The sequence below is a fragment of the Papio anubis genome, chromosome 14 (assembly GCF_008728515.1).
Source record: "Papio anubis isolate 15944 chromosome 14, Panubis1.0, whole genome shotgun sequence".
Classification (NCBI taxonomy): domain Eukaryota; kingdom Metazoa; phylum Chordata; class Mammalia; order Primates; family Cercopithecidae; genus Papio; species Papio anubis.
In genome coordinates, this window is record NC_044989.1 from 8,704,116 (window position 1) to 8,729,453 (window position 25,338).

General features: G+C 39.6%; 1 protein-coding gene across 8 annotated transcripts in view; it reads right to left on the reverse strand.

Annotated features, from left to right (window-relative positions):
* Positions 1-2,549: 2,549 nt before the first annotated feature.
* The window catches only part of MBOAT2 (membrane bound O-acyltransferase domain containing 2), a 147,355-nt gene continuing 124,566 nt past the window's right edge, over positions 2,550-25,338 (reverse strand). For 6 of the 8 annotated variants that reach the window (XM_031654922.1, XM_031654927.1, XM_031654925.1 and 3 more), the window contains 6 exons: positions 23,061-23,253; positions 18,249-18,352; positions 13,928-13,992; positions 12,369-12,501; positions 10,400-10,551; positions 2,550-8,785 (listed from right to left, as the gene is read on the reverse strand). In XM_031654922.1, the coding sequence (XP_031510782.1) occupies positions 8,560-8,785; positions 10,400-10,551; positions 12,369-12,501; positions 13,928-13,992; positions 18,249-18,352; positions 23,061-23,253 (873 nt within the window). In that variant the 3' untranslated portion in view covers positions 2,550-8,559. Of the gene's footprint in view, positions 8,786-10,399; positions 10,552-12,048; positions 12,502-13,927; positions 13,993-18,248; positions 18,353-23,060; positions 23,254-25,338 lie in introns of all 8 variants that reach the window. The other 2 variants (XR_004178177.1, XR_004178176.1) reach the window with 2 other exon arrangements.

Here is a 25,338-nt window from a genome sequence, read left to right on the forward strand (position 1 = left end):
AGTTATCACAAGCTTTGGGGCTGATGGAATGAGATAATGGGTTTCGTTTTAGATGTGATGAGCTGGAGGTGCCTGTGAGTTGTGGATGGAGATACTTAGCAGGGAGGCAGGGAGTTGCATACATATTGATCAGATATGGGAAAGGGAGGAAGGGCTTGCGGGAGGGGAGTTAGGCAGACAGATGTGTGCTGGAGGGAGGATCAGCACAGAGGAGCTGTAACAGTAGGTGTGTATGCACTGAGAGAAGGAACAGGAGTCTCAGGAGACTGAAAATGATTATCCGGAGAGGCAGGAAGAGAAGTAAGGAAGAATCGTTACATAGAGCCAAGAAAATAACTTCAAGAAGAGCATTTGACTCGTCAATATAGTCAAATGCTACAGAGATAAAGTGACGTAAAGATTGAAAACCTTGAATTCAGCGACAAAGAGGCTGAAAATGACCTTTGTAAAAATGGTTCAGGCGAGCGTTGTGGACAAAAGGAACACAGAGGTGGTGTTGCCTGCTCCTCTGAGAAGCTCCTTTGGAAAGGCTGAGGGTTGCAGAATAGGTTGCCCTTCCTTTTTAATTGGTCCTCCCCTCCCATGAAAGAGGCTTGATCCTAAGGCAATGTGAATATAGTATTCTTCTTGAGGCGACTGACACATGCATTAAAAAAGGGTGGAGTGACAATCAGGATCTCAACTCTCCGGTCTCTGGTGCTGCGCAGCCGACTTTCCCAGTAATGGCTGAAAACAGCTGGCATCTAAGCTAAAATCTCAGGCCTGTCTTTTTAGGGCAGCTCTCATGTTCACCCCTCACAAAGGGATGGTCCACCCAGGGAATGGTCTCCCTGTCCCAGGCCACAGGGCATCCAGCTCCGCACTGCTGACCTATCAGGACCAGGGCCCCTGCTCATGGTGAGGCTCAGCCTGTGCCAAAAGATGCCACTGGGATCACTCAGGAGGATGTACCAAAAAAGAAGACTCAAGCACAAAACAAAGCAAACTTGAACAACAGATACACAGTCAGAAAACAGAAAAGCTTTTACCAGGAAAGAGACATGCAGTATTTATAGACTTAAAATCTGAGCTGACATCTGGCTCCAGCAACAAGCTGACTGAGCCAACACAACCCATCATGCCACAAAACACCGAGAAAAGCTATCGGAAATGTAACACAATGTTATGTTTTAAAATCACATAGTTAAGCCCACAAGAAAGGCAGCCAAAGGCAAAGCCTCCCCAAAGAGGCCCATGCTGACATAGCCGGTACCCCTCGGGAGGGAGACGCGGCCAGGCCAGGCGCAGGCTGACATTGCTGGTACCCCTCGGGAGGGAGAGAAGGCCAGGACAGGTGGGTATGCTGTCCTTATGTGCAACATCCTTCTCACGCGAAAAAAAAAAATTGACCCCAATGTGGCAAAGCGGTAACATCTGTTTAGTCTGAGGGTGGGCACACAAGTGTCTATTATTGTTCTGTACTGAACTACCTGCATGAAATATTTCATTGGCGTTTTAAAACATTGGCTAATTTCCTATTACTCCTTTTCCCAGTTGAGGGAAATGTTATTAAACAGATAGACATATTGTTGGTACATAATAGATCTAAACTTGCTTAACTCATTTATTATATTTGTGTGTAATAATTTATAAAATTCTTGGCATAGCTTTTCTTTCTTCCTCTAACTCCCCACCTCCTCTTTCTCAGCCCAGGAAAAGCCTTCCCCAGGAGTCCAGGAGCCAGCTCCTCTGTGGAGCTCTCCCACACTCAGCTCTGGGGCCTCACTCCTCCTCCTATTGCCACGGCCCCTGGTGAATGCCTCCAATAAAGCACTGATGGTGGCACATGGTCACTGTTCACTAACTCCTTGAGGACAAGGGTAATGACTATTCTCCTTACCCAGCACGTGGGTAGGAATTCTGAGTCTGTACTGCTTTTGGTCATGGCCCAATTTCAACATGGTCTTGAATCTCAAAATGGGGTAAATCTGGCATGAAATTCTAAGGTCTTCCGGAGAGAAAGCACTATGACTGTATGTTCAGCCTGGCATCTCTACACAAGAGTAAAACAGAAGACGTTTCCCTACAATTGTTCACAACGGCATAAAGGAAGAGCCCCCAGGCACGCTCCGAAGTTCTTCTAGGTCTGTGATGGCACAGAAATTGAGTGTCTGGCAGAGTCCCAGCACTCTGCTTCCCAGCAGCCACACCCACAGCCTCCCACAGGAGTGCTGGGAACTGGCTAACTGCAGGGCCTGGGAGGTGGGCGTTCCCTTTCAGCTGAGCAAAGTCAGTATCTTCTTCGCTTGACAAGTCTGTTTTAGGAGAGAATATAGATACTATACACTAATTTAAGGTTGTTTAAATTACCTTCCAAACTGTTTATAACATGACAATAGTTTCTTTTAAATAATCTTTAAGCAGCTAAAGAGTCAATGACTCTTTAGAATATTACTACCATATTGCTGAAGAATCCTTCAATAAAAATGACCATTAACTCTCGTAACAGAGCCAGTATTGTTCTATAAGTGGAATTAAAAGCCTAAGATATTAGCAAACACACACACGCGTATTTTTAAACTACTGTTTAATCAGTTGTAAAGACACACAAATTAGAAAAAAAAAAACACTTATATGTAAGTTAAAAACACCTTTAAAACCCAGCAATAAGCCACCAGTACAGCTCTGACGGACTAGAAATGAGTGGTTATGAAATTAGCATATCAGTTTGACTGACACAGTGGGAGTTTTAATTTCCCATACATCAGGAACTAATTTATGAATCTGTTGAAAAATAACACTTCTTTAAAAAAATATTTCAGAATAATAAAAACAGAAAGTACAGACCACCACATTCTATTCTCAACTTGGGAAGGCAAATGTAAATACTAAATTCTGGCTGCTGGAGTTGGGTCTCTCCTCATGTTTGGGCGACTGTGGGCTTAACTACTACTAGGCAGAGATCAAGACACAAGGTTTAAAGGAAGGCAGGAATGAAATCACACATTTTCACTCTGTATATGGTAGAATTTCTCACTTCCCCTGAATGATTTTTACTTTAATTCCTATTGCCTTCTATCATGCCCCTTCTGGTTCAGAGGAGCAGTCACATAAAAGTGACAAGATGGACAAGACTGGTTTGGAACACATTTGTGTTCAATATTTGATTCCTTTTTCCTTGTGATAAAGTCAGAGGCAAATGTACTTCATTGATAAATCTATGCACGCAGAACCAAAAATACTTAAAATTGGGAAAGAGGCATATTTAAAAAGTCTGTCAAACTCTGAACATATATTTTTGTCCTATAATGCAAAAGGACAGGGAGGAATATTCAAATTGATTTCCCAAGAAAATTAACCTAAAATAGTGAACATGAAACAGCTAGGACTCTAGTGAAAGGCAGTCAGTCACCTTTTCCATTTCAAACATGTTACTAGGAAACTGGTTAGTCATTTTACTTATGTTGCTCTGTAACTTTTGGTTTTTCATTGTAGTATTTCCCTTTCTTTTTAGTGTGCAATTTGATACAACATGGCTGGAGAGATGGCTATGCATCACTGAGGAAGCTTCAGACAGTGGTTCTGCATGGGTCATTACACTGTAATTTATAGAACATACAGACTTAGTGTTGTGTTTTTTCTTTATAAAAGTTGTACTTAAAGAGTTATAATCAGTTTTAAAGGCAAGACAAATTAGTTGGTGTAAAAACTGTGTTTTTAGGCTGTGTTTCACAAAATTTCCCAGTCAATGGCCTGTGCAGCGTGTCAGTTCTTTATTGGGGTTTGCATAATGTTAAAAAACCTATTAAAATAAATATTATTTTAAAACATACAAAAACATTATTCAGCAGCCTACCAATTAAAATGTAATTGGCTGCAACCTCTGTACAAGAAAAGCCTCAAAAAGCAGCTTAAGCATTGATTATAAGAGCTTTCCTACAAAATACTTATGTGGAAAATTTCGTTTTAAAATTTCTGTTGTAATCAGAGTCTCTATAAATAGATTTGACATCCTAGTGTGGCAGGAAAACACTGTAGAGACCCTCTATGTTCTAATCTTTCACACTCAAATTTCAGCATGTACTTCTTTTCTTAAACACAAATCTTTTCCTTCAGCATTGGGAGCACGCATTGATCAAGAAACCCACTTTTACAAGGGCTAGCAGAACAGAAATGTCAGCATCTAAGATGAGTGTATCAACGACCAGCCACTCATTAAATGCACACTGGGTTAAGTGCAGCAGTTTTATAAGGTATGGAGGGCAGTTAAGATTACATCTCACAGTGTTATTTAGGATTCTGCACCTATATTAAATCTGATGTATTAAATTTCAGCCAGGAAGAACTATTAATGCTTGGATAAAACTCCACAAAATACTAGCTTATATCTAAAACTCTGGACAAATTTTTAGCTGACACAGAAATAGTAGGCACTATTCTGAAACAATCAGTCGCTCAAGTAGTTTTTCTTTCAATTATAATGTAGAACTGTTAAAACCAATTAAGTAATAATTGTGAACAGTTGATAAGGAAACAAAAAAAAGTATAAATGTCCAGATTTGTTCATGAATATATAAACTAAATATTTACAAGGTATTAATTTTAAATAGGAAAGATTTTTGTCCTAAAATTGTGATCTAGTCCTCGAGTAAAAGTATGCATTTATAATTATTTTAATGTCAAAAATTTTAAAGCTATTGTTTTCTGGAGTTTAAAATAAGGTGTAACTAAAGTAAATATGCTTTAAATATCCTTGAATAACTTTGAGATGTTGTGCAGTGGTAAACACTGTCCAGTAGTCAGTAATCTGTATAAAATATTCCAGAGCATGTATCTTCTCCAACGTTACACAGCACACACAGAAACCAACAAAGCAGAGAAAGCAAAAGGAAAACATGTTTTCTTCAGCAGAGACATTTCATTATGAAACACTCATTGTAAGAGCTATTGCCAGTAGAAAAAGTATTTGCCACGTCTTCTGATTTAAGGGATTCAGAGGTTTCACTGTTATCATGACAACCTTTTGAAATGTCAGGGCTTTGAGCTCAAGGAGTACAAGTCAGTAACCATGACAATAGTGTGGACTGTGAATTTGCCCAACTTCTTGAATCCTACAGACCTTGCTAATGGCTCCATTCATGACACCCAACTGGTCCTGAACTCTTAGGATGAACCCATTTGCTTATGGCTGAGGAACTTGGGGTTTATAGGACAGGTGGCTCCTCCAAGTCTTAAGTCTCATGAAAGGCAGAACCAGAATGAAGATCCAGGTCCCCTCCCAGGTCAGGTAGTGCTTAAATGTGAGTTACCGTCACTTTCCAGAAACCTCCTTTCTACTGCACATTTTTCTTAAAAGTGGTATGTTTGGAAATCCTGTGTGTCACACATGGTGGAGACCAATAAATTTATTTTTGAATCAAATGGGCAGTAGTGGCTAATAAAAGAAGGGGTCACCAGACATTTGTGAAGCCAAATAAATCTTCTCTATCCTGCTGGATATTTCAGAAGCTAAATAAATTCCCCCAATTACCCTGAGTTCCAATAAAAATACTTATTTTAAAAACAGAACAAGCCACTTATAAAATGGTGACAGCTGAGGCATACCAAATTAAACGAACTCTGTTTCAAGAAAATGAAATTGAAGGATGAATAATTATTTTTGTTCATTTTTTCCCTGAGTAGTATATAATTAACCAAAAGTATAAATATGATGTTGATTGATCATCTCTGGAGTGATTTCATGATACCTGAATAGTGGAAAATATATAACATAAATATGCATTGAATCTTATTCTATTGATTTTAAAAAAAAGCAAGCACATAATACAATGAATCCCGTTTCTATTTAACAGGAGTAGACGTACTAGTTTAAAATTCTTCTACTGTAAGTACTAAAAGCAAAATATTAATCTTTGTTATTATTACTTCTCCAAACTAGAGGAGAGCTATCCAAAAACCATTTCATAAAAATAACTAGTTGATTCAGGGGTATGAAAATCAGTCAAACTGGACATGGAATTATTATCTTCAAAGGAACCGGAAAACAAATCAAATATCTTGCTTTCTAGATGACGGTGCTAAGATTATATTCACTGAGCAAGAAATAGGTAACGGTGACTAAGGTTTACAGGCTGAGAAATAAAGTAAATTCAAGTAACAGAAATGTGATTATTTGTAAGTGGCTAGATAGGCTGAACCAAAAAAAAAAAAAAAAAAACCACACACACAAAAACAAAACCCAACAAGTTTGTATTAAGCCTTCTTGTTTTCACTTATGACATGCCTGAACCTGTCTTTTATATTCTTAATTTGTTCACTTTCTCTTAATAGCAGTTGGATTCTCTGCAACATTAATGAAAATGATCAAACATTTTACAGGGCAGGTACTTTCCGTGAATATTCTTTCTATTCTCTCACATTAAACAGCTAGCATAATTTTTTTTTCTTTTGTTTTTTTTTTTTTTTTGTGTGTGTGTGAGACGGAGTCTCCCTCTGTTGCCCAGGCTGGAGTGCAGTGGTGCAATTTCAGCCCACTGCAACCTCCACTTCCCAGGTTCAAGCAATTCTCCTGCCTCAGCCTCCCAAGTAGCTGGGATTACAGGTGCGCACCACCACACCCGTCTAATTTTTGTATTTTTAGTAGAGATGGGGTTTCACCATGTTAGTCAGGCTGGTCTCGAACTCCTGACCTCAAGTGATCCACCTGCCTCGGCCTCCCAAACTGCTGGGATTACAGGTGTGAGCCACCGCGCCCAGCCAACATAATTTCAATGCATGGGAAAACAGAGGAAATTTATTTAGTTATCGATCCTTTCCTGAGAAGGAATGGTAGGGTTAGCCTTATCAGCTGGAAAACACTTACTTTTAGAGAAATAAAAATAGATCAGGATATTTCTAAACTTCAAAAAAGACACATTCCCATTTTTGCTGAGACCTCAAAAGCTGCAAGTGCATTTACTTTTCCTTTCTTCTTTAAATGATTATATAGCATAAGCCAGATGGTTGCCTTGTCCTTAACTTCATTTGCAAATTTATTAGTGACCCCACCCCCGAAAAAACAGAGAGAGAAACTCATCACAGAAAATTTGCATTTCATTAAAAATATAAGGCAAAAAGTAAAAGTAAGTTCCATACATAGATCAAATAAAGGTGAGGTCAGAAGGCTTTGCCCCCTCCCCTCCCACAGGGCAGGAGGAACCATCTGGGGCTGAGGCCGCTGCACTGCCTGGCGTCAAATCCCGCTCTCCTGCCTTCAGCTCCTGTGGCCACCACAGTCCTCTGTGGGACTGCAGGAGACACCTAGTAATCCAAGGTAAGATTAATCATGGTAAAAATGGCCCATAAAATAAAAGCACATTTTTCCACTTACAGAACCTAAAACTCATTTTAGTAAGAGATCACAGCAAAATTTTAATATGAGAAGAGTTTGAAAATGAATTTGTATTATTCTCAAAAAATGTCACCCAGAATGACTTTCAGTTTTCATTTCTCTAAAAGTTTCCCAAATATGAATTAAATTGTCAAGGATAAGAAATTGATTAGCCAGATAGTAACCTACCTGGCGGTTTCTCTTTCAAAACCTTTGAGCAACCTACCGATATTATTTTCAAAGCCTCTTTCTAATTCTACATAATTTATGCCTGATAAATTTAGTTTAGAAGTCCAAAGTATCACAAAGTCATTCCACTTTTTGTTTAAGTCTCACATGATGGTGCAGAGCCCTGGCGTGGGGGAGAAGCGGCCTTGCAGAGCTGTGGCTCCACCCTGTGCATTCCACTGGAGGCCAGGCAGTGCTTCTTCATTCCTGCCTTCCTTAGTCACCTCTCTCTTTTAAGAAAAAGAATAAGCTTAAAATATCACATTACCAAACCTTTCATTATGTTTTAAGAAATTCCTTCTGGAAGTGCTCTTTGACTGCACAAGGTAATTAAACTCTCCAGCAAAATCAGCTACCTATAATTTGGCGTCCATTAAATGTTTGCAGTTTCACTATGGATTGTAGTCATTTGACATACTTTAAGAAAACCCTTCAAATACTGAGATGTTTATTGCATTTTAAAAAATCCACATTCTTAAATATCCTGTTTCAAATTCCTCCTAAAATCCTTTACAGCACACAACATCAACTACTGCAATAGCGTTCTCACAATATTACACTTGAAAATACCATTTAGGAACAATATTTTAGGAAATCAGAGGGTTTAAGGCAAGACATTCATTTGGAAAAGTTAATTTCTATCATCCAGATTGACACGATTATTTTTCCACCTCTTCAGTGCCTTGGGATACGCAACGTACATTCAGCAACAGGGCACGCATGTGACCCTAGGACAAGTGCTGAGGCTGGGAGTACCCACTGAAATATGGAAATATTCTTACATAAGGCGTGGCCCACGGGGATATGGCATGGGAGGGCTTGTTGCACTCCATTTCCGATCTGGTGTACAGGAAATTCCTTATCTATAACTGTCCATTTCCCCCCAGTCAATCGCTTTTCCAACAAACTCAAACCCCTTGAAAAGGTGCTAAGATTGGTTTCTGTTAACATCAAAAAAAAAACAGCCCTCGGAGCCTTGCCGATCACTGCTTTAGTGATGAATGTCTCGAGGCTATTTCTTGATTCTGATTGCAAACATTGTTTGTTGTAGAAAAACTGTTCGGTCCCAAAGAATTTTCTCCTTCATCAAACTTTTTGGATTGTGAGAGCTGAATGTTTTCATGTGTATTCTTTCTTCTTTGAGTTTTTTTCACCGGCAACAACAATAATACTAAGATACCAAGAATGTGCAGGCAGTAATACCAGGAGCTAAAAGAAAAAGGGAAAAAGCTTATTCAAATGTGATAATAATCCTTAATAACTGCCCGCTTGTCAAAATGTCCCGTGGCCCACCTTAGGATGTATTTGTTTACTACATTATTCTTTTATTCTTCCCCCTCAGGAGGAGAAACCTGATAGTGTAGGCCAGTAGGTATTTATAGCACTGGATAAACCCAGGCTGATTAGAAGCCTGATTTTCTAGATAGCATATTACATTCCTTTGTAAGGGTCATAAGGCCATGGTTAAACAGAATTAAAAACAAAAAGGTACATATTAATACCGGTAGCCATCTGAAAATCTCCCCAATTCACAGAATTAAAAGTTGAGTCAACAAAGAAAATGTGGAGATAGTTAAGACTTTTACCAGTCTGGCCTCACCTGCTATTTACTGTCTCTAAGTTACAAATATTCTAGTGAGGGGAGTGACAGAGAAGCAATATTGCTTCTTGATGGTTACTTCCATGAAGCAAAGAAAGGCGACATTATTAAAAATATTGAAAACATCATTTCTCAAATTATATAAATCGAATGTAACCTAAACTGTATCTATAGCTATAAGTCCAAGTAATTCTGAACAAAGTACCTGGGATAGAAAATCTAACCAACAGCCCAATCACATTTTTAAACATATACTAACATTGTTAAAATGGAAACTTTAGCAGGACTTACTTAATGTCTTCCTGTATAATTATTGTCATATTTGAGTCAATAATTTTTTGACTATATACTCTGTGCTAAGTCATTCTAAATGCTAGAGTAATAAAGAATTTATAAAAGAATAAAGTTTTTGATCTCTAAAATATCACCATCTAATATGGGGGAGTGGAATTTGGTGGGCAGGGAGAGGAGATAAGTAGATTATAAAAATACAGAATTCAAGACAAGACAATTTCTGTAACATACAGATCACCACAGTATCAATCAAACATAAAAGACACAGTGAAAAGGAACAAACAAAATATAATTTATTTTCCTTAGGCTGGGTGTGGTGGCTCATGCCTGTAATCCCAGCACTTTGGGAGGCCAAGGCGGGTGGATCACGAGGTCAAGAGCTCAAGACCAGCCTGGCCAAGATGGTGAAACCCCGTCTCTACTAAAAAAAACCACAAAAATTAGCCTGGAGTAGTGGCGGGCGCCTGTAATCCCAGCTACTTGGGAGGCTGAGGCAGAGAATTGCTTGAACCTGGGAGGCGGAGGCTGCAGTGACCGAGACTGTACCACTGCACTCCAGCCTGGGTGACAGAGCGATATTCCGTCCCAAAAAAAAAAAAAAAAAAGATAATTAATAATTCTTTGGAAATAGCTAGTTTTTTCCCTAAAGAGGTTCAGGACAATTAAGCTAAGAAGCTTTCTGTTAAATTTAGGAGAGGTTTGAGGCAGTGGTTACCTGGCTGAATCAGTCATCTGAGGGGTGAGTAGTATGAGTCATTCCACAGAGAAACGCTGAGACTGCTTGATTCAGAATTAAAAAGTAACTGATAATGCATTTATCAGCAGGAAATGTGGCTGTGGTACTATTTTTCCATTCTATCCAATAGCAAGAACCTTTCTTTTGAAAATAAAGTTATTCCCACTGACAAAGTTTTAAGAGTAACACTTACCTGTAAAACATGAATGACGGTTTTATAGAAAGAAGTACGAATGGCACAACTGTGTAACTTATTGCTACTTGAGTTACTATCCACGTTATAACATCATAAAATAATTTCAGTTGGGAAGGTTCAATGAAATAATGTCTAAAGTTATTTCTCATCTGAAATAAAGAAACAAAAATATTTGCTGTATCTTTAAATTAACATTACTTATGCAATTACACTGGTGATAGCAACTGTTGGAAGGATGTGGAGTGGAGTAACTGAAACTCTCCTATGTTGCTAGTGGGAATGTACACTGCTACTATGGGAAAAGTTGGTTCTAAAAAGGCTAATACACATTGTACACACTGTGTATAAAAGAGAGGAAGTCACAGGGAAAACATAAATGACTGGTGAGTCTGGGTAAAGGGCATATAGAAGTTCTTTGCAACTTTTCTGTAGATTAGATTCTGTAAAAGTTTCAAAAAAAAAAGTTTAAGACAACACTGCCTAGAGATCCTTAAATCATATTTGGTAAAATATCATATATAAATAAAGTTTGGTTTACCTTCATCCTTAACTCTTATTTAACCTCTGCATTTGTGAAAGACAAACTTGGCTTTGCTAATGTGCAAGTGCATGGTGTATTTGGGGAATGACAAGTCAATCTAATGGAAGCAGAGAATTCATGTATGCATAGACACTGGGTAATTCTAGAGAGGCAAATGGGGGAAGGGAGGAGGGCACTGGTAGAACTTGAACACCAAGTGGGGAAGAAGCCTATCCTATTCTGTCTGCAATGGGAGGGAGTTAGGTACAGCTTTTAAGCGCAAGAATGGAATGCCGAAAGCCCGTACCTCAGGACAAATGGATTTGTCATTGGTGAACAGGATGGAATCAAAAGCAGGTGACTGCCATGGCGGTGAGCTAGGCAAGAGATAGCAGAGCCTAGCCACTAAGAATTATGGGTTTTGCTAATGTCCTTCCCATGCTTAGAATGTCATTTTCTTCCCCATTGTACTTCACTCATTATTGAAATAACTTTCATCTCTCAAAGTCCAGATCCAAACACCTTCCTAATGGGGCCATCTCTAATTAACCCAACCCAAAGAGACTTCTTCCATCTCTAAACACCTATGCGACTTAGTATTTATAACACCCATGGAATCTGTCACACATGCCTTGTGATGCACGTGTGTGTACACACACGCAAGCGTAAGGTATGTACACACACATACACCTTATCCCAAATTAGACTACAAACTACCGGAAGGTACCCTTAGTCAATACTTCTTGAAATTTCCCTCATATATCCCCAAAGTACCTCAAAATGGAATATAGTAAATATCTGCTAGTTTGTTAAATGAAACCCTCTTACCTGTAAGTGCCATTAGCAGCTTGTTCAAACGTGGTTTTTGTCACGTCACTTTCCTCTAACTGCTTTTCAAGGGCTTACACTAAATTCTCCTCCTCCTCACCTCTCTCACGTCACCAACCTAATTTCTCAATTGTTTCCCAAAATATTACTCTAGGTTCTATCTGGGCAAATACTTTAGAGAACTGTGCCCACTTCCAGTGTGGCTCATCCACTGTCTTGGCCTCGCACAGTCTACTCTTCGTCTCAGAGAGGATTCAAAGGTTACAGCTTTCAGGAAACATTTCTAAAATAAACCTACCCATTCTGATCATCTTTATTTAACTCAGTTTTTATCTCTCCTTCAGAAAATTCTGTAAAGACAAAGTAACATTTTGTGAGTGCCTCCTACCTGCCAGGCACATAGAAACATGTTTTCTCCTCACAGGAACTGGGCGTGGAGCCTAGCCCACGGTGAGTGCTCAGCAAACACGCACACAGTTACACACTTTGCTTCTACTGGAAAGGACAATACTGACTATGGCCAAGGAAAGAGGGTCTACCTTGTAAGAGAGATGTACTCAGCCTTTTTAACAGTTCAAGTGGACCATTGAATTGTAAAATAAAATTCTTGATACTTACAGCTCGTGCTGCTAATGTCATTAACACCCCTGTTAGAAACGTTAGATAATATCCTGGGTATACCCCGTGCCAAATGGCAGAGAGAATGAACGTCTGGATAGTTGGACTGAAGGAGGTTCGTTCATAACACACCCTAGAAACCATGAAAAACATGGAGAGCCAAGCGGAGTGAGTGACCCGAGTTTACAAAGCCTGCAATGATCATTCTTTTATTACCTGACAGGATTTAGGGTAACTAGAAAAACAAATACAACTTATCTTAGGCAATCACTTCTCTATGATCTCAGGAAGGCTATAGCTATTAAGTGTCAAACTTAGGAACATAAAGTTAATTCCTATCTTCTTACTGGTATATATAGTAACTTAAATGGTCATTTCTAGTATTTGGGAGTCTATACAATTCACAAAAACGATAAGGTTACTTTTATCCTACATTATTTTATTTAAAAAAAAATCAATAACTTTCAAATGACCTAATAACACTACTCTTTCTGGCAGATAGACTGTGCTTAGTCTACAGTTTTCCTATAACAGAGATAGAGAACACAGTGAAAATAAAGTTTCCCTAAGGTATCAAATTTAAATTATAACAATAACAAAAAATAACACAACAGATTAGCTCAGAGGATCTGCAGCCACTGGGGAGACTCTGCCAGGCACTGTGAAGAGATGCTAGCATATGCTCGCCATCTCAAGGGACAAAGATGTTTCATTTGTCATTTTAAAAAGGACACTATAAAAGAAGGCTGCTTAGCGCCCTATCATTATAGGGGCCGTTTTTAATGAAGTAAGTTCAAGATAGGGCAATGTGCTCACAGGGACGGTAAGAGAACCCCTGGGCGAGTGCGCTGTTCCCCAGCTCTGTCCTTCGCACCTGTTACTCCACCCAGCCTGTCTTGCCTCTACCTTGCCCTGTTGAGGAGACACACTCCTGACACAAACCTCTGCTCAAGCATCCACACTCCAGGAATTTCTTCCTGCATCCCTCTGTGCCCTCACTGTTCCTGCTTTCCCTCTCCTAATCCTCACAACAGGGAACAGCACGTGTCAGATTACACCACCGTGTCTTTAACAAAACTGCAAACTCTTTCACTTTCAGGAGCTGAGTCTTTTTATCTTACTCGTCTTTTTATCCCTTGCCTAACAAATAAAGATTTGTTGAATTGAAATATTTAAAAACGGGACTGTTCTGGAGTACCCAGGCATAAGTATTGTGCTTGTGCAGGCACTTGTTAATTTAAACCACATCTCTACTGAGCGGGATCAGGAGCTGCAAAGGAGGATACTGGTGACCTCTGACACTGGCAGAGGCCTTTAAAGGAGGCTGAGAGGGCAGGATAGCTGCACCTGCAGGATAGCTACATTCGTGACTCAAGCCAAAATAGTTCTCATTCGATACTGACTTGCTTAGGAGGAGGCTAACAGTGTTTCCTGGCTGACAGTGAGGTTACAATGTCACTCAACACTGTTAATTTAATCAAGAACCTGAATTCAATGAAACTCAACCTCAAGAACTAGACGCCGAAGCACATCTAAAGATTGTTTTTGAAGGAACGCACCTTTTGAGCCAAAGAGCTGTCTGAATATTCCAATTATCAAGAAACATCTTGAAACTTGTTGACATCTGAAAAAAAAGGAAACTTTTTTCTTTGTGTCACAAAATAATGAAGCTTTAAATCTAAGTAATAATATATTATTATGCTAAAAAATTAAAACACAAATTACTTAACCATGTTAAGTAATTGATTACTTATACTAATTGTATACTACCATTAGTAGTATACAATTACTTATACTAATCAATGGTAGTATACTGATTTCTCTTTCCTTAATCTTGTTTTTCTAATATGGTAACATCATTCTATATAAGACAAGTTTATTTACTGTTGGGAATATCTATGAGGTAGATGGATCATCACCATTTTCTCCTGTATGTTAACATTTACAAGGGATGTCATGGAATTCTTCCAGAGAAATTCCTGAGCGTGTGTACAAATGCCTGTCGATGGCCTCCCTCTCACACTGAAGACTGGGGCGCCTACCTCATTACCTCCTTCCCACCAAGCTCCGCCATGGTTCTGGGTGAAGCAGATGTCCGCCGCAACATCCTGCCCTGCCATCGTCTCTCGATGCCCTGGCTACTCTCAATTCTGGTGCTGCCTGGCTGTGCTGCCCCTGAAAGAGTGGATCTGTACACCCAGATCTCGCAGGGCGTCCCACCTTCCCAGCTTCCTCTCTCAAGTTACTCCCACTAAAGCTATTCTTTGATCTCAGAGGGGGCCTTTCGTCTCCCACCCTACTTTTATCCTATGTAACTCTCTCTTCCTCTGGTCTTCACTTCTGACCATTTTAGATTTTGTGTTCCATTATTTACTATTCTTATGTCAGAATCTTCAATGCTTTTATTTCTTTTTCCTTTCCATTCACCTCCCTATCAAAATCCTAATTCCAGATCAACCACACTGTCCACTCTCCCACTGGTAACATTTGCGCGCTGAGTGCAGAGTATCACCACAGTTCAGACCTTTGTCTGAAGTTCATGGTTCATGGTTCTCCACCACGACTGAGCCCTCAACCCACAATCCTGTTTTCCTAGACAGTTCATTCTCCTGTTCCTGAAAACAGCTACTGGACTGAACCATTTGAAATTTTCTTTTCTCTTTTTTTTAAAATAAAGTCAAGAAGAGGTAAGTGTCAGCAATTTCACATGATTCAACCTAATACCCCATCTATATCTCTGGTCCTATCACCTCCTTTCTCCCTCACAACAGGTAAGTTGGCCTCCTACTTTACAGAGACGATATAAAATCATCAGACTCCAATTCTCACCATCAAACTACACACTCAGCTGCACACATACTTATCCTGCCGTCCTTCCTGTCTTTATAACAGGAGAAGTGGTCCTTCTCCTTCAGGGCCAATCTCTCCACTTCCATCTTCTCAGGGACTTCAATGATCACTAGGTCTCTCTCCTTCAACTGTAGGAGAAGCTTCACACTCTCCCCTCCAAATAGTCTCCTACTCAGTAAACATGTTTTAATCTCTCCATTTTAAAACAAAATTAAACAAACAGCTCTCCTTAATTCCCTGTTCCCCTCAGCTACTGCCCTATTTCTACCCTCTTCCCTTTATGGGGAATGAACTCCTAGGAGTTGTATAATCTGGCCTTTATGACAATCCCTCTCCTGAAACTGTTGTTCATAAAACTATAAACAAGGATGGGCACGGTGGCTCATGCCGGTAATCCCAGCCCTTTGGGAGGCCGAGATGGGTGGATTGCCTGAAGTCAGGAGTTTGAGACTAGCCTGGCCAACATGGTGAAACACCCTCTCTACTACAAATACAAACACTGGCCAGGTGTGGTGGCAGGCGCCTTGAATCCCAGTTACTCAGGAGGCTGAAGCAGGAGAATCGCTTGAACCCGGGAGGCAGAGGTTGCAGTGAACCGAAATCACGCCACTGCACTCCAGCCTGGGCAACAGAGTGAGACTTTGTCTCAGAAAATAGATAAATAAATAAATAAGGCATTTGTATCCTTCTCTTAGTTGGTATCTCAGTGGCACTTAGCACTGATGACCATTTTTTCCTTCAGAAAAATTAACTCCTTTCTTTACTTTTTCTTACACTATGCACTCTCAGCAGGGGTGATATCGCCCCCAGGAGACGAAAATTGGTTCTTAAGGGGCAAAAATATCTTTTTTTAATGTAAGAAGAACATATATACATACAGTAGTATATCAATAGGTATACAGATATACAGTGTATCTGTGGTATTAAAATTTCAGGGGGGAAATTATTAGGAAAAGAGTGTCTCAAAACTCCCCTTAAGGTGTTAATAATTAAAGGTCAGAAACACCGCTATATCCACCACTCAACTTCAACAATGATCAATTTTTCCCTCTCCTTCTCCATTTTTATTGCCAACACTGTTGTTAAGAATATTTCAAAGCAAATACCAGACTTCTTATTCCACCTGCAATTAGTTCAGAATGTGTGTCCAATAAATAAAGACTTTTTAAAAGACCATGATCCGACAAAATTAATAATAATTCCTCAACATCATCTAATCCCCCTTTGTATTAAAATATTCCTGATGTTTACAAAAGTCCTTTCCAGTTGGTTTGGTCAATCAGGATTCCAAAAAAGGTTCATCCAGTGCATTTGGCCAAAGCCTTTTAATCTGTAATAGCTTGGGTCATATGTCCCATAGCACTTCCCCTTTTGATCCGACCTGGTGTTTAACCTACTCTCTATACTCCACATCCCCCCCTAAATTTAGAAGGATCTAGAAATCCAATTCGGATTTGGGTATCTCAGCACACTTCAGTGATGGCCTGCATTTCTTACATCATCCCATCTTGGGCACTTACTGCCTGACTGCCCACTTTTAGCAACATTAGGGCTCATCAGAGGATCCAGCTTGACCTCTTCACCTCAAGTTTTGGTGTTGGATTTGGAATGCTGGAATGATCCTTTTCATAGGCTGGCAAAACAATGTTGTTGTTTTTTTTTTTGAGACAGGGTTTTACTGTGTCACCCAGGCTACAGGGCAAGTGGCACAATCACGGCTCACTGCAGCCTGCTGAGCAGTTGGGACTACAGGTGCTCATCACCATGCCAGCTAGTTTTTGTATTTTTTCTAGAGATGGGGTTTTGCCATGTTGCCCAAGCTGGTCTAAAACTCCTCAGCTCAAGCGATCTGCCTGCCTCGGCCTCCCAAAGTGCTGGGATTACAGGTGTGAGCCACAGTGCCCAGTTAGTTTTCTCCTTTTTTCTTTCTGGCTACTCCTGAATTCCTTTGCCCAGCCTCTCAGTACTGGTGCTCTTTTAGAGACTCTCACCTCTTCTCGTTCTCATTCCAGGGCCTGAACTGCCAGGTGCTGACAGTTCCCAGATTTTACTCTCAAGCTCGGGTGCCTCTGCTGAGTATCTGACCATGATCTGCCTGGTAGACAACTCACTAAGTCTGTGATTTGAAGATATTACCTCTCCCTTCAAACTCACATCTATTCTCTGTTCCTTATCTAAGTGGAAGGTATCACCATAAACCTAGTTGTTTAAATCAGATTTCTGGGCCTGATTCATAACTCATTCTCTCTTGCTGATCCCAATTTATCACCAAGTTCTGTTGAGTCTCTTACACAGCTCTCTAATATGTTTATATGTTTCTAGCCCTACTGGCAGTATGTGCTTTAGGGCACCATCATCTTGGATTAACAAAACATCCTCCTAACAGAGCTCTCTGCCTCTTGAGGGAAATACATTCTACATGCCAGATCCTTCTAAAACACCTATATGATCACCTCACTTGGCTACACATATAATCCATCCACAGTGCCCCATTGCTCTTATAAGAAAGATCAAAACTCTTCATACGGCCTGTAAGAGTGTGGCTGCCTGGCCTCCACTTCCCCAACCTCATCCTTCATGGCTCCCTCAACTATGAAGCAACATGAGCCACACAGCTTCTCTCAGCCCGCAGGCTGCTCCCTCTGCTTGGAGTGTCTGCCTGTCTTTTGGGACTCAGCTTAAGCATCATTTTCTTTAGGACCTTTTTCCCCCAAACACCTAAACTAACCTGGATTCCTATTTCATGGATACCCACATGCCTTACCCCTCTCTGATCACCACCTATTTTACCTTATTCTGTAACCTCTAGGAAACTAAAGCTCCATGAGGGCCTGAATTGTACCTATCTTATTCATTGTCTTCAGTGCCCAGGGCACACAGTTGGCGACCAATATATATTGGTTAAATGAAAGAATGAATGTTAATATTAAAAAACCTTCAATACCACTCCTAGGACATCACACCATAACTTATGAAAGCAAACTTGGTACTTAAAGTATATACTAACTAACTTCTTAATGATTGACTCACCTCTATTTGTTGAATTCTCAAATTGGAAATTAAGTCCCAGCGAGCTGCTCCATTTTTGTCATACCCTCTGAAACCAAAGCCTGCAGCATTATTAATGGCATCAGCTATAGAAAACAAAATTCAAAAAAAACTATTAAGAATCTCCACAACAATCTACCATATTCTCCCAGAAGGTATGTGTTATTATATTTTATTCTTAGACAGTAAAAGTAGATTTATTCTAATTTTTAGGTCAGAAACAACATCACATACAATGAAAATAACACATCCAGGACAATTTGGTTAGTCAGTAATACGTGACACATTATGCATGAGTTGGGGGCAGATGGAGTTTAAAAGCTGCTGCGGACCAGCAGGTAAAGGTGAAGACTCGAACAGGAAACGCTCCCCAACATTAGCCGTGCCAGTGGAACACAGCAGAGTATGCTCAACCAGCTGCCAAGAAGTTGCTAAGGGAATGTTTTTGCTCTGGGAGCACTATGTTCTTTTTAATCATATATTGGAAGTTTAGTATAAACAATAATATATAAGTGAGGCATAATATTTTCCTTCCATTTTCTTTCTTTCTTGGTTCACCAGAACCTACTCTGTGTATATGTCTCTAGAATTTTCAAAAAATAGAGACAGGGTCTCCCTCTGTCTCTCCCCAGGCTGGAGTGGCAGGATTATAGCTCACTGCAGCCTTGAACTCTTGGGCTCAAGCAATCCTCCTGCCTCAGCCTCCTGCCTCAATCCTCCTGCCTCAGCCTCCTGCCTCAATCCTCCTGCCTCAATCCTCCCATGCCTCAATGCATCCTCCCTCAGCCTCCTGCCTCAATCCTCCTGCCTCAGCCTCCTGCCTCAATCCTCCTGCCTCAATCCTCATGCCTCAATGATCCTCCCTCAGCCTCTTGCCTCAATCCTCCTGCCTCAATCCTCCTGCTTCAGCCTGAGACTGCAGGTGCATATCATCATATCTAATTTTTTTTTTTTCTGTAGAGATGGGGGTCTCACTATGTTGCCAAGGCTGGTCTCGAACTCCTGGCCTCAAGTGATCTTCCCACTTTGGCCTCCCAAAGTGCTGGCATTTCAGGCATGAGCTACCGCACCCAACCCAGAATTTGTTTTCTAATCCTTTTCACCACAATGCTTGATTAGTCATTTTTGCTTTATGTACATGCTTGATTAAGCCGCAAAGAAAATTTCTGCCTCAAATGAGCCCTTTTCCAATCAACTGGAAAACTGTTTATGCTATTTGTATCATGACCAAAGAATAAACAAACAGAAATCCATCAAAGTCCAGCAAAATAATATGCCTATACAGACATGTATCCTTAAAGTGTTTTATTGTTTATTAGTGCATTTTAGTACATCAAACAAGATCCTTTAAAAATTACACTTTGGGGAAAAGAATAAACAAGATTTACTCCTTTGTCAGGTTTAATGAGGTCAGCCACCTTTGTTCAGTTCACATAAATACGAGCCTTAAAGGTAAGCCCCAGAATTAAAAATAAAAATCTGTTACCCACATGGGCAGCATACCCATATACATGGCTGCTGGGGAACTCCTTCCCTTCCTCATGGGTGCCTCCACTTCTGATTTGTTCATGTATTCATCCTCTCTATCTTTTTTAGCCCTACTGTGATCTAAGAGCAATGAAACTCCTAACCAACTTCACACTTGACAACAAGATTGGCCCAGGGTATGGTCAACAAAATGAGAAGAGAACTGGGGATATCAAACTGCAGGAGTCCACCTTCCATGTTTCCCTGCCCCCCAGTCTCCCACCACAGACCCTGCCTAATCTTTACCTCAGGTAATGTAACCCCTGAGAGAGCTTCCAAGTTGTCATTATATAGAGATATTCCAAATAACTGACCATTAACATCAATTTAAACTTTAATCTGTCCCTACATGGGCTAAATGTTTTTCAAACTTGAATTAAAGGGGAAAAAAACTGCTCAGATCCCAATACATGGTTTTTTTGAGGTGTTAAGGAGAAAAGGGCAGGGCCACATGGCTGTGGAGATGAGAAGCCTGATTCCCATTTTGAGAACCCTGAATTAAGGAATTAAATATAGTCTGCCTAGCCACTAGTATCCATGAAATTATAATTTGAAAAATGTACATGTGGATACAAAAATTGGAAAGTAACTGTCCATATGATCCAGAATACATTCATACTATTTTATAAATTATTAACAAAATACAAAAAATTAAAGAATTTTGGAACTCTTGGATTTCCCAAAAAACAGATTTTTGGACCTCCAGAGATCATTAAACTCCAATTTTACACCAAATGAACAATTTTAAAAAGGTAGTGAGGGTGGAGATGAACGTGGGCACACGCATGCTGAGCCTCAGCTGGCGACTCCACTGACAGAGTCGAAACCTGAACCTCACGGCTGAACCATTACCAGGGACTCAACCATTACTTGTGTTAAGACAGTACAGACATAGTATAAGTATTTATTGAATGGAATAACTTTACTGCCTTATAGCTAAAAATTCTTTAAATTCTTTAAATATAGTTCAATTTCAAATTGTCATTCATATATATTCTAATATGATTATTTCTTTAAGAAAGAATCAGGGAAAAGGAATTAACTCACCTTTGCTTTGGTTTGTAAATATGTAAAAATGCACAAGATTCATTTTTCAAACCAAATATTGGGGTTGGAAGATCAGAAGTACCCAAATAATCATTTTAATTGTCATAATTACAAATAAAAAATTAATGATAATTTTTTTTTTTTCCCTGAGGCAGGGTCTCACTCTTACCCAGGCTGGAGTGTAATGGTGCGATCACAGCTCACTGCAGCCTCAACTTCCCTGGCTAAAGCAATACTTCCACCTCAGACTTCTGAGGAGCTGGGACCACAGGCATGTAACACCACACCTGACTAATTAAAAAAAATTTTTTTGAAGAGATGGGGTCTCACCATGTTGCTCAGGCTGGTCTCAAACTCCTGCCTCAGCCTCCCAACATGCTGGGATTACAGGTGTGAGCCACTGTGCCCGGCCTAATGATAAATCTTGTATATTTTTATGTATTTACAGAGATCTTGTGATTTTTCTCAAAAGCCTTATAAATTCAATGCCCTTGTTCTATTGACAAGATTTTCAACAATTAGATGTCCAGCCAAATCCAAAAACATGCAGAACTCTTATATTCTATAAATCTAGTGATTCAACCAATAGGTCACAATTCTTATAAACCCCTAAAAGTACCAGGTTTGTTTGGGAAAGTTCTCAGTCTCAATTTAAAGACAGAATTTAAGTAGTACAGGAATTTAATTTGGTATTATTGATGTCTAAATTTGGCTACAATAAAAATGTTCAATCCTTAAATCTTAGATTAAAATCCATAAAGTAACATTATATTTTAATTGGCCATTAACTCACCAGGTTAAAGCAACTTTTAATGATGCTACTGTGCACAGCTATATGATGAAAGACTGAAAATAATGATTCCAGCCTCAAACTGTATTTCATTGTAATCAAAATAAAACCGACAGTAAAATGCTAATCCTCAGAGGCCTAATTATTGGCTGGTGTTTCTTCATGCATTCATTCAAATATTTGTTGAGTAACAAATATAAACAAGGCAAGCAGAACACAATCTTAAGAATAAAGGAGTTTATATAATCTTGTGGGTGAGATAAAAAAGGCAACACATATATAAAAGAGGTTTCAATTTATCCAATGAAGCATTCTCTCTACTTCAGTCCCACCGTCAAAACATGGCCAGAATAATCTTCTTCTGCCACAGGATCAGGCTGTCAGCCTACCTGAAGCCTCTTGTGGCTCATTCAGCAGAGCAGGCAAGGTCCTGTGAAAGCCCATTTCACCTGACCAGGTCCTTCCTTCCTATATGCCCCTGCTAACATCTGCCATGCAAAGCGAGGTACCTTCATCTCTCTTTGCTCATGAGTGAAAAACTAGCCATTTTCCACTTTGTGAAATCACATTTAATCTTTTTGTTTTTGTTTTTGAGACTACCTAGGGGTTATTGCTCAACTCATACTAAAACCTCACTATGTTGCTCAGGCTGGAGTGCAGGGGTGCAATCATGGCTGATTACATCCTCAAACTCCTAGGCTCAAGCGGTCCTCCCACCCCAGCCTCTCAAGTAGCTGGGAATACAGGCACACGCCACCAGGCCTAGTTGATTTTTAAAAATCTTTTTGTAGAGAGAGGGATCTCACTATGTTGCCCAGGCTGGTCTTGAACTCCTGGCCTCAAGTGATCCTCCCACCTTCAACTCCCAAAGTGCTGGGATTATAGACGTGAGCTACCATAACTGGCCCACATTCAATTAAAGGCATGATTGCATATTATCTTTTCTCTAAAATTTGCTCTACCTGCCAAGCATAACTGATGACCCCCTATCAGTGTGCCAGTATCATTTTATTCACTATGCTGATAAACTACTGATCGTATTATACTAAATGGTCTATTTAACAGGTATCAAAATGGTAAGCTGAATACAATCATACTAAATTATAACCATCTGGAGGATGAGGACTGTGTCTTATACATACTTGTATGTATCCTGGCTAGCACTGAATCTAGAATACAATAGGCATTTAACAAATATCTGTTGTCTTTTCATTGATCCATTTACTTTTATTTTGTATTATAATAAAATTGATTCAGTTTTTAGAATATCCTTACATACGAGTTGTGAGGGCTGTTTTTTCTACACAGATGACTTAATTTTTCCAATTGGTCTTTATGTATCCTCAAGAGGGCGCACTGACAGCAATCTACCAACAAGGTAAGAAACGCTTCAACACAGACACAGGGAAGTCTATTTACATGTTACTTACCTAGCGTCCATGCAAAATAGTATTTGGGTCTGGCAGCCAAAAGAGAGATATATAGATAGATAATCTTTGTTGGCCACGAAGCTGTAGCTTGAAAATGCTCATCGATGTTGTACTCCACAGGTAATGTTGTACAGATGGTCAAGTGAAATAACAAGGACAGCCCACAAATTAAGAGCTTCTGAATCACTGCAGTCTGAAAAGTACAAGGCGAGACTTCATCAACTTTATCCATGCTCCTTTTAATTCACTCTATGTATTACTGACAGATCAACCTTCCTGAACGATCATCAGTCCTACAATTCTCCTGGTCAAAATTCAAGAGCTGCATTGCACTTGGCATTTAAAGTCTTCCATAGTCTCATGGTATGAACTTTTCCAACTGTATCTGTAAGTACTACCTAGGGGTTATTGCTCAACTCATACTAAAACCTCCATTTTGTATTCAGAACTTTCAGGAAATAAAAAAAATCTAAAAGCAAGCATAAGTGTATTGGTGTGAATGGAAGTGAATACAAAAAAATTAACATTAATTACTTCTGGCAGTAAATTTTATACGGATATATATTTTTTTCCATTGCATCTTTTCTATATTTTCCAAATTCTAGGCATCTCATGGATGTTATTTTTACAATAAACAATCTATGCATCTCTGTAAATCTGAAAGTTAACACAACTTTGTTCAAGAATAATAAAAACCAAAAGAGCTATACACCTGAGAAGAATAAGAATTTGCATAAAATTGGTGAAAAGAAGACGCTTTTCTCAGCAATGCTGCGGTAAGGTCACATTACCAACTCATGGTGTTTTGTATTTTTACAACTCGTGCTGTTTTTGTATTTGTAGAAGGCCAGAATATTTCAACTTCATTTGGTATGAAAGAGATTATATAGGCTATGAAGAAAAAGAAACAAGCAAAGAGAAGGCTGGATTCAGATGAAGTATGCAACAAAATACCTGGATTTAGAAATGCTCTATATAGTAACCAAACAGTACTCAAATTAACTGAAGTAATTTATCAATCAAGCTCCACATTTTAACACTTTATATAATAGTGCCAAAAGAAAAGCTCCAAGGCAAGAGCCAAAGCATATGCCGGATGCACTGCACTTCTGAGAACAGTATTTTATTATTGGTTGCTCCTGCAAGGTGGAACTCAGTGTTCAAAGACTCCTTGCAGCAGTAGTTATTCTCATTTTCCATTGTCTTTTATCCCTTTCTTTAATAAAATAAGGCTACTCTTTCTTCAATGCCTCCCAAATATCTTACCTATACATTTGAATTATGAGATTTTAAAATGGAAGAGAAAAAAATTGTAATTATAAATGAAGCAAGATGAAATAAATGGCCCCATACTTTAATTTTAAAATGAGGCATATCATTTTAGTAATGTAATAAGAAGTACTGTGGCCACAAGACTATACGGTTCTGAAGCAGGGCAGGGATATGGTGCTGCAATGAAAATGTAGAGAATACCAGGACAGCCTGTATCCTGAGAGGTGACATCCTCAGCCCCCTTTCCCTGCCTAGACCCAGAGTCCCAGCAGTCAAGTTTGTATGCCCCAGGCAGAAGACTGGAGAATCCTTCACTCAAAAAAACCAAAGAGCCCCAGAGAAATGGCTACAGACATCATGACAGAGACTGCCAAGTGTTACCCAGGAGCCCTCCTCCCCTTCCTGCACAGAAAAGGAAGTTTCTCTTGAGTGCTTAGAAGTCTAGCTAAAGATGACACATCATAGCCTTTGGTACACCTGAGTGTGGCGTATGATTAGGTTCTGGCCGACAGGATGCGAGCAAAAGTAGTATGCACAGGGAAGATGGAGCTTCGATCTCTAACACCTTGGGGCCCCCATATTATCAATGCACTGCTTACAGGTGAGCTGTCCCACATGTAACATGAAAACAAATTTCCACCTTGTTTAATTCCTGTTATTTTGGTCCTTGTTTCAGCAGCCAAACCCATATCCTAACTGATGCAGATAGAGGAGAGGACAGTGGAGAGGTCCCCGACAGAAGAGCCAGTGGGCTCCATGAGCATCCTCCTTAGGATCCTGAGCATCTACGCACTCCACTGATGCAAAAGGAGCTTCCAAATGCCCCTTGAGGGACTTACAACTAACTACCACTATTTGACTTTCTAAAGTATATGCATGTGAAATTTAAATAAAATATATTATTAAAATGGTGGGAAAAAACATTAAGAATATTTGCCATTATCAACAACCTCTGATTTAGGATGTCTATAACCCAAAAGAGGAAAGTGACATTTTAAGAGAGTAA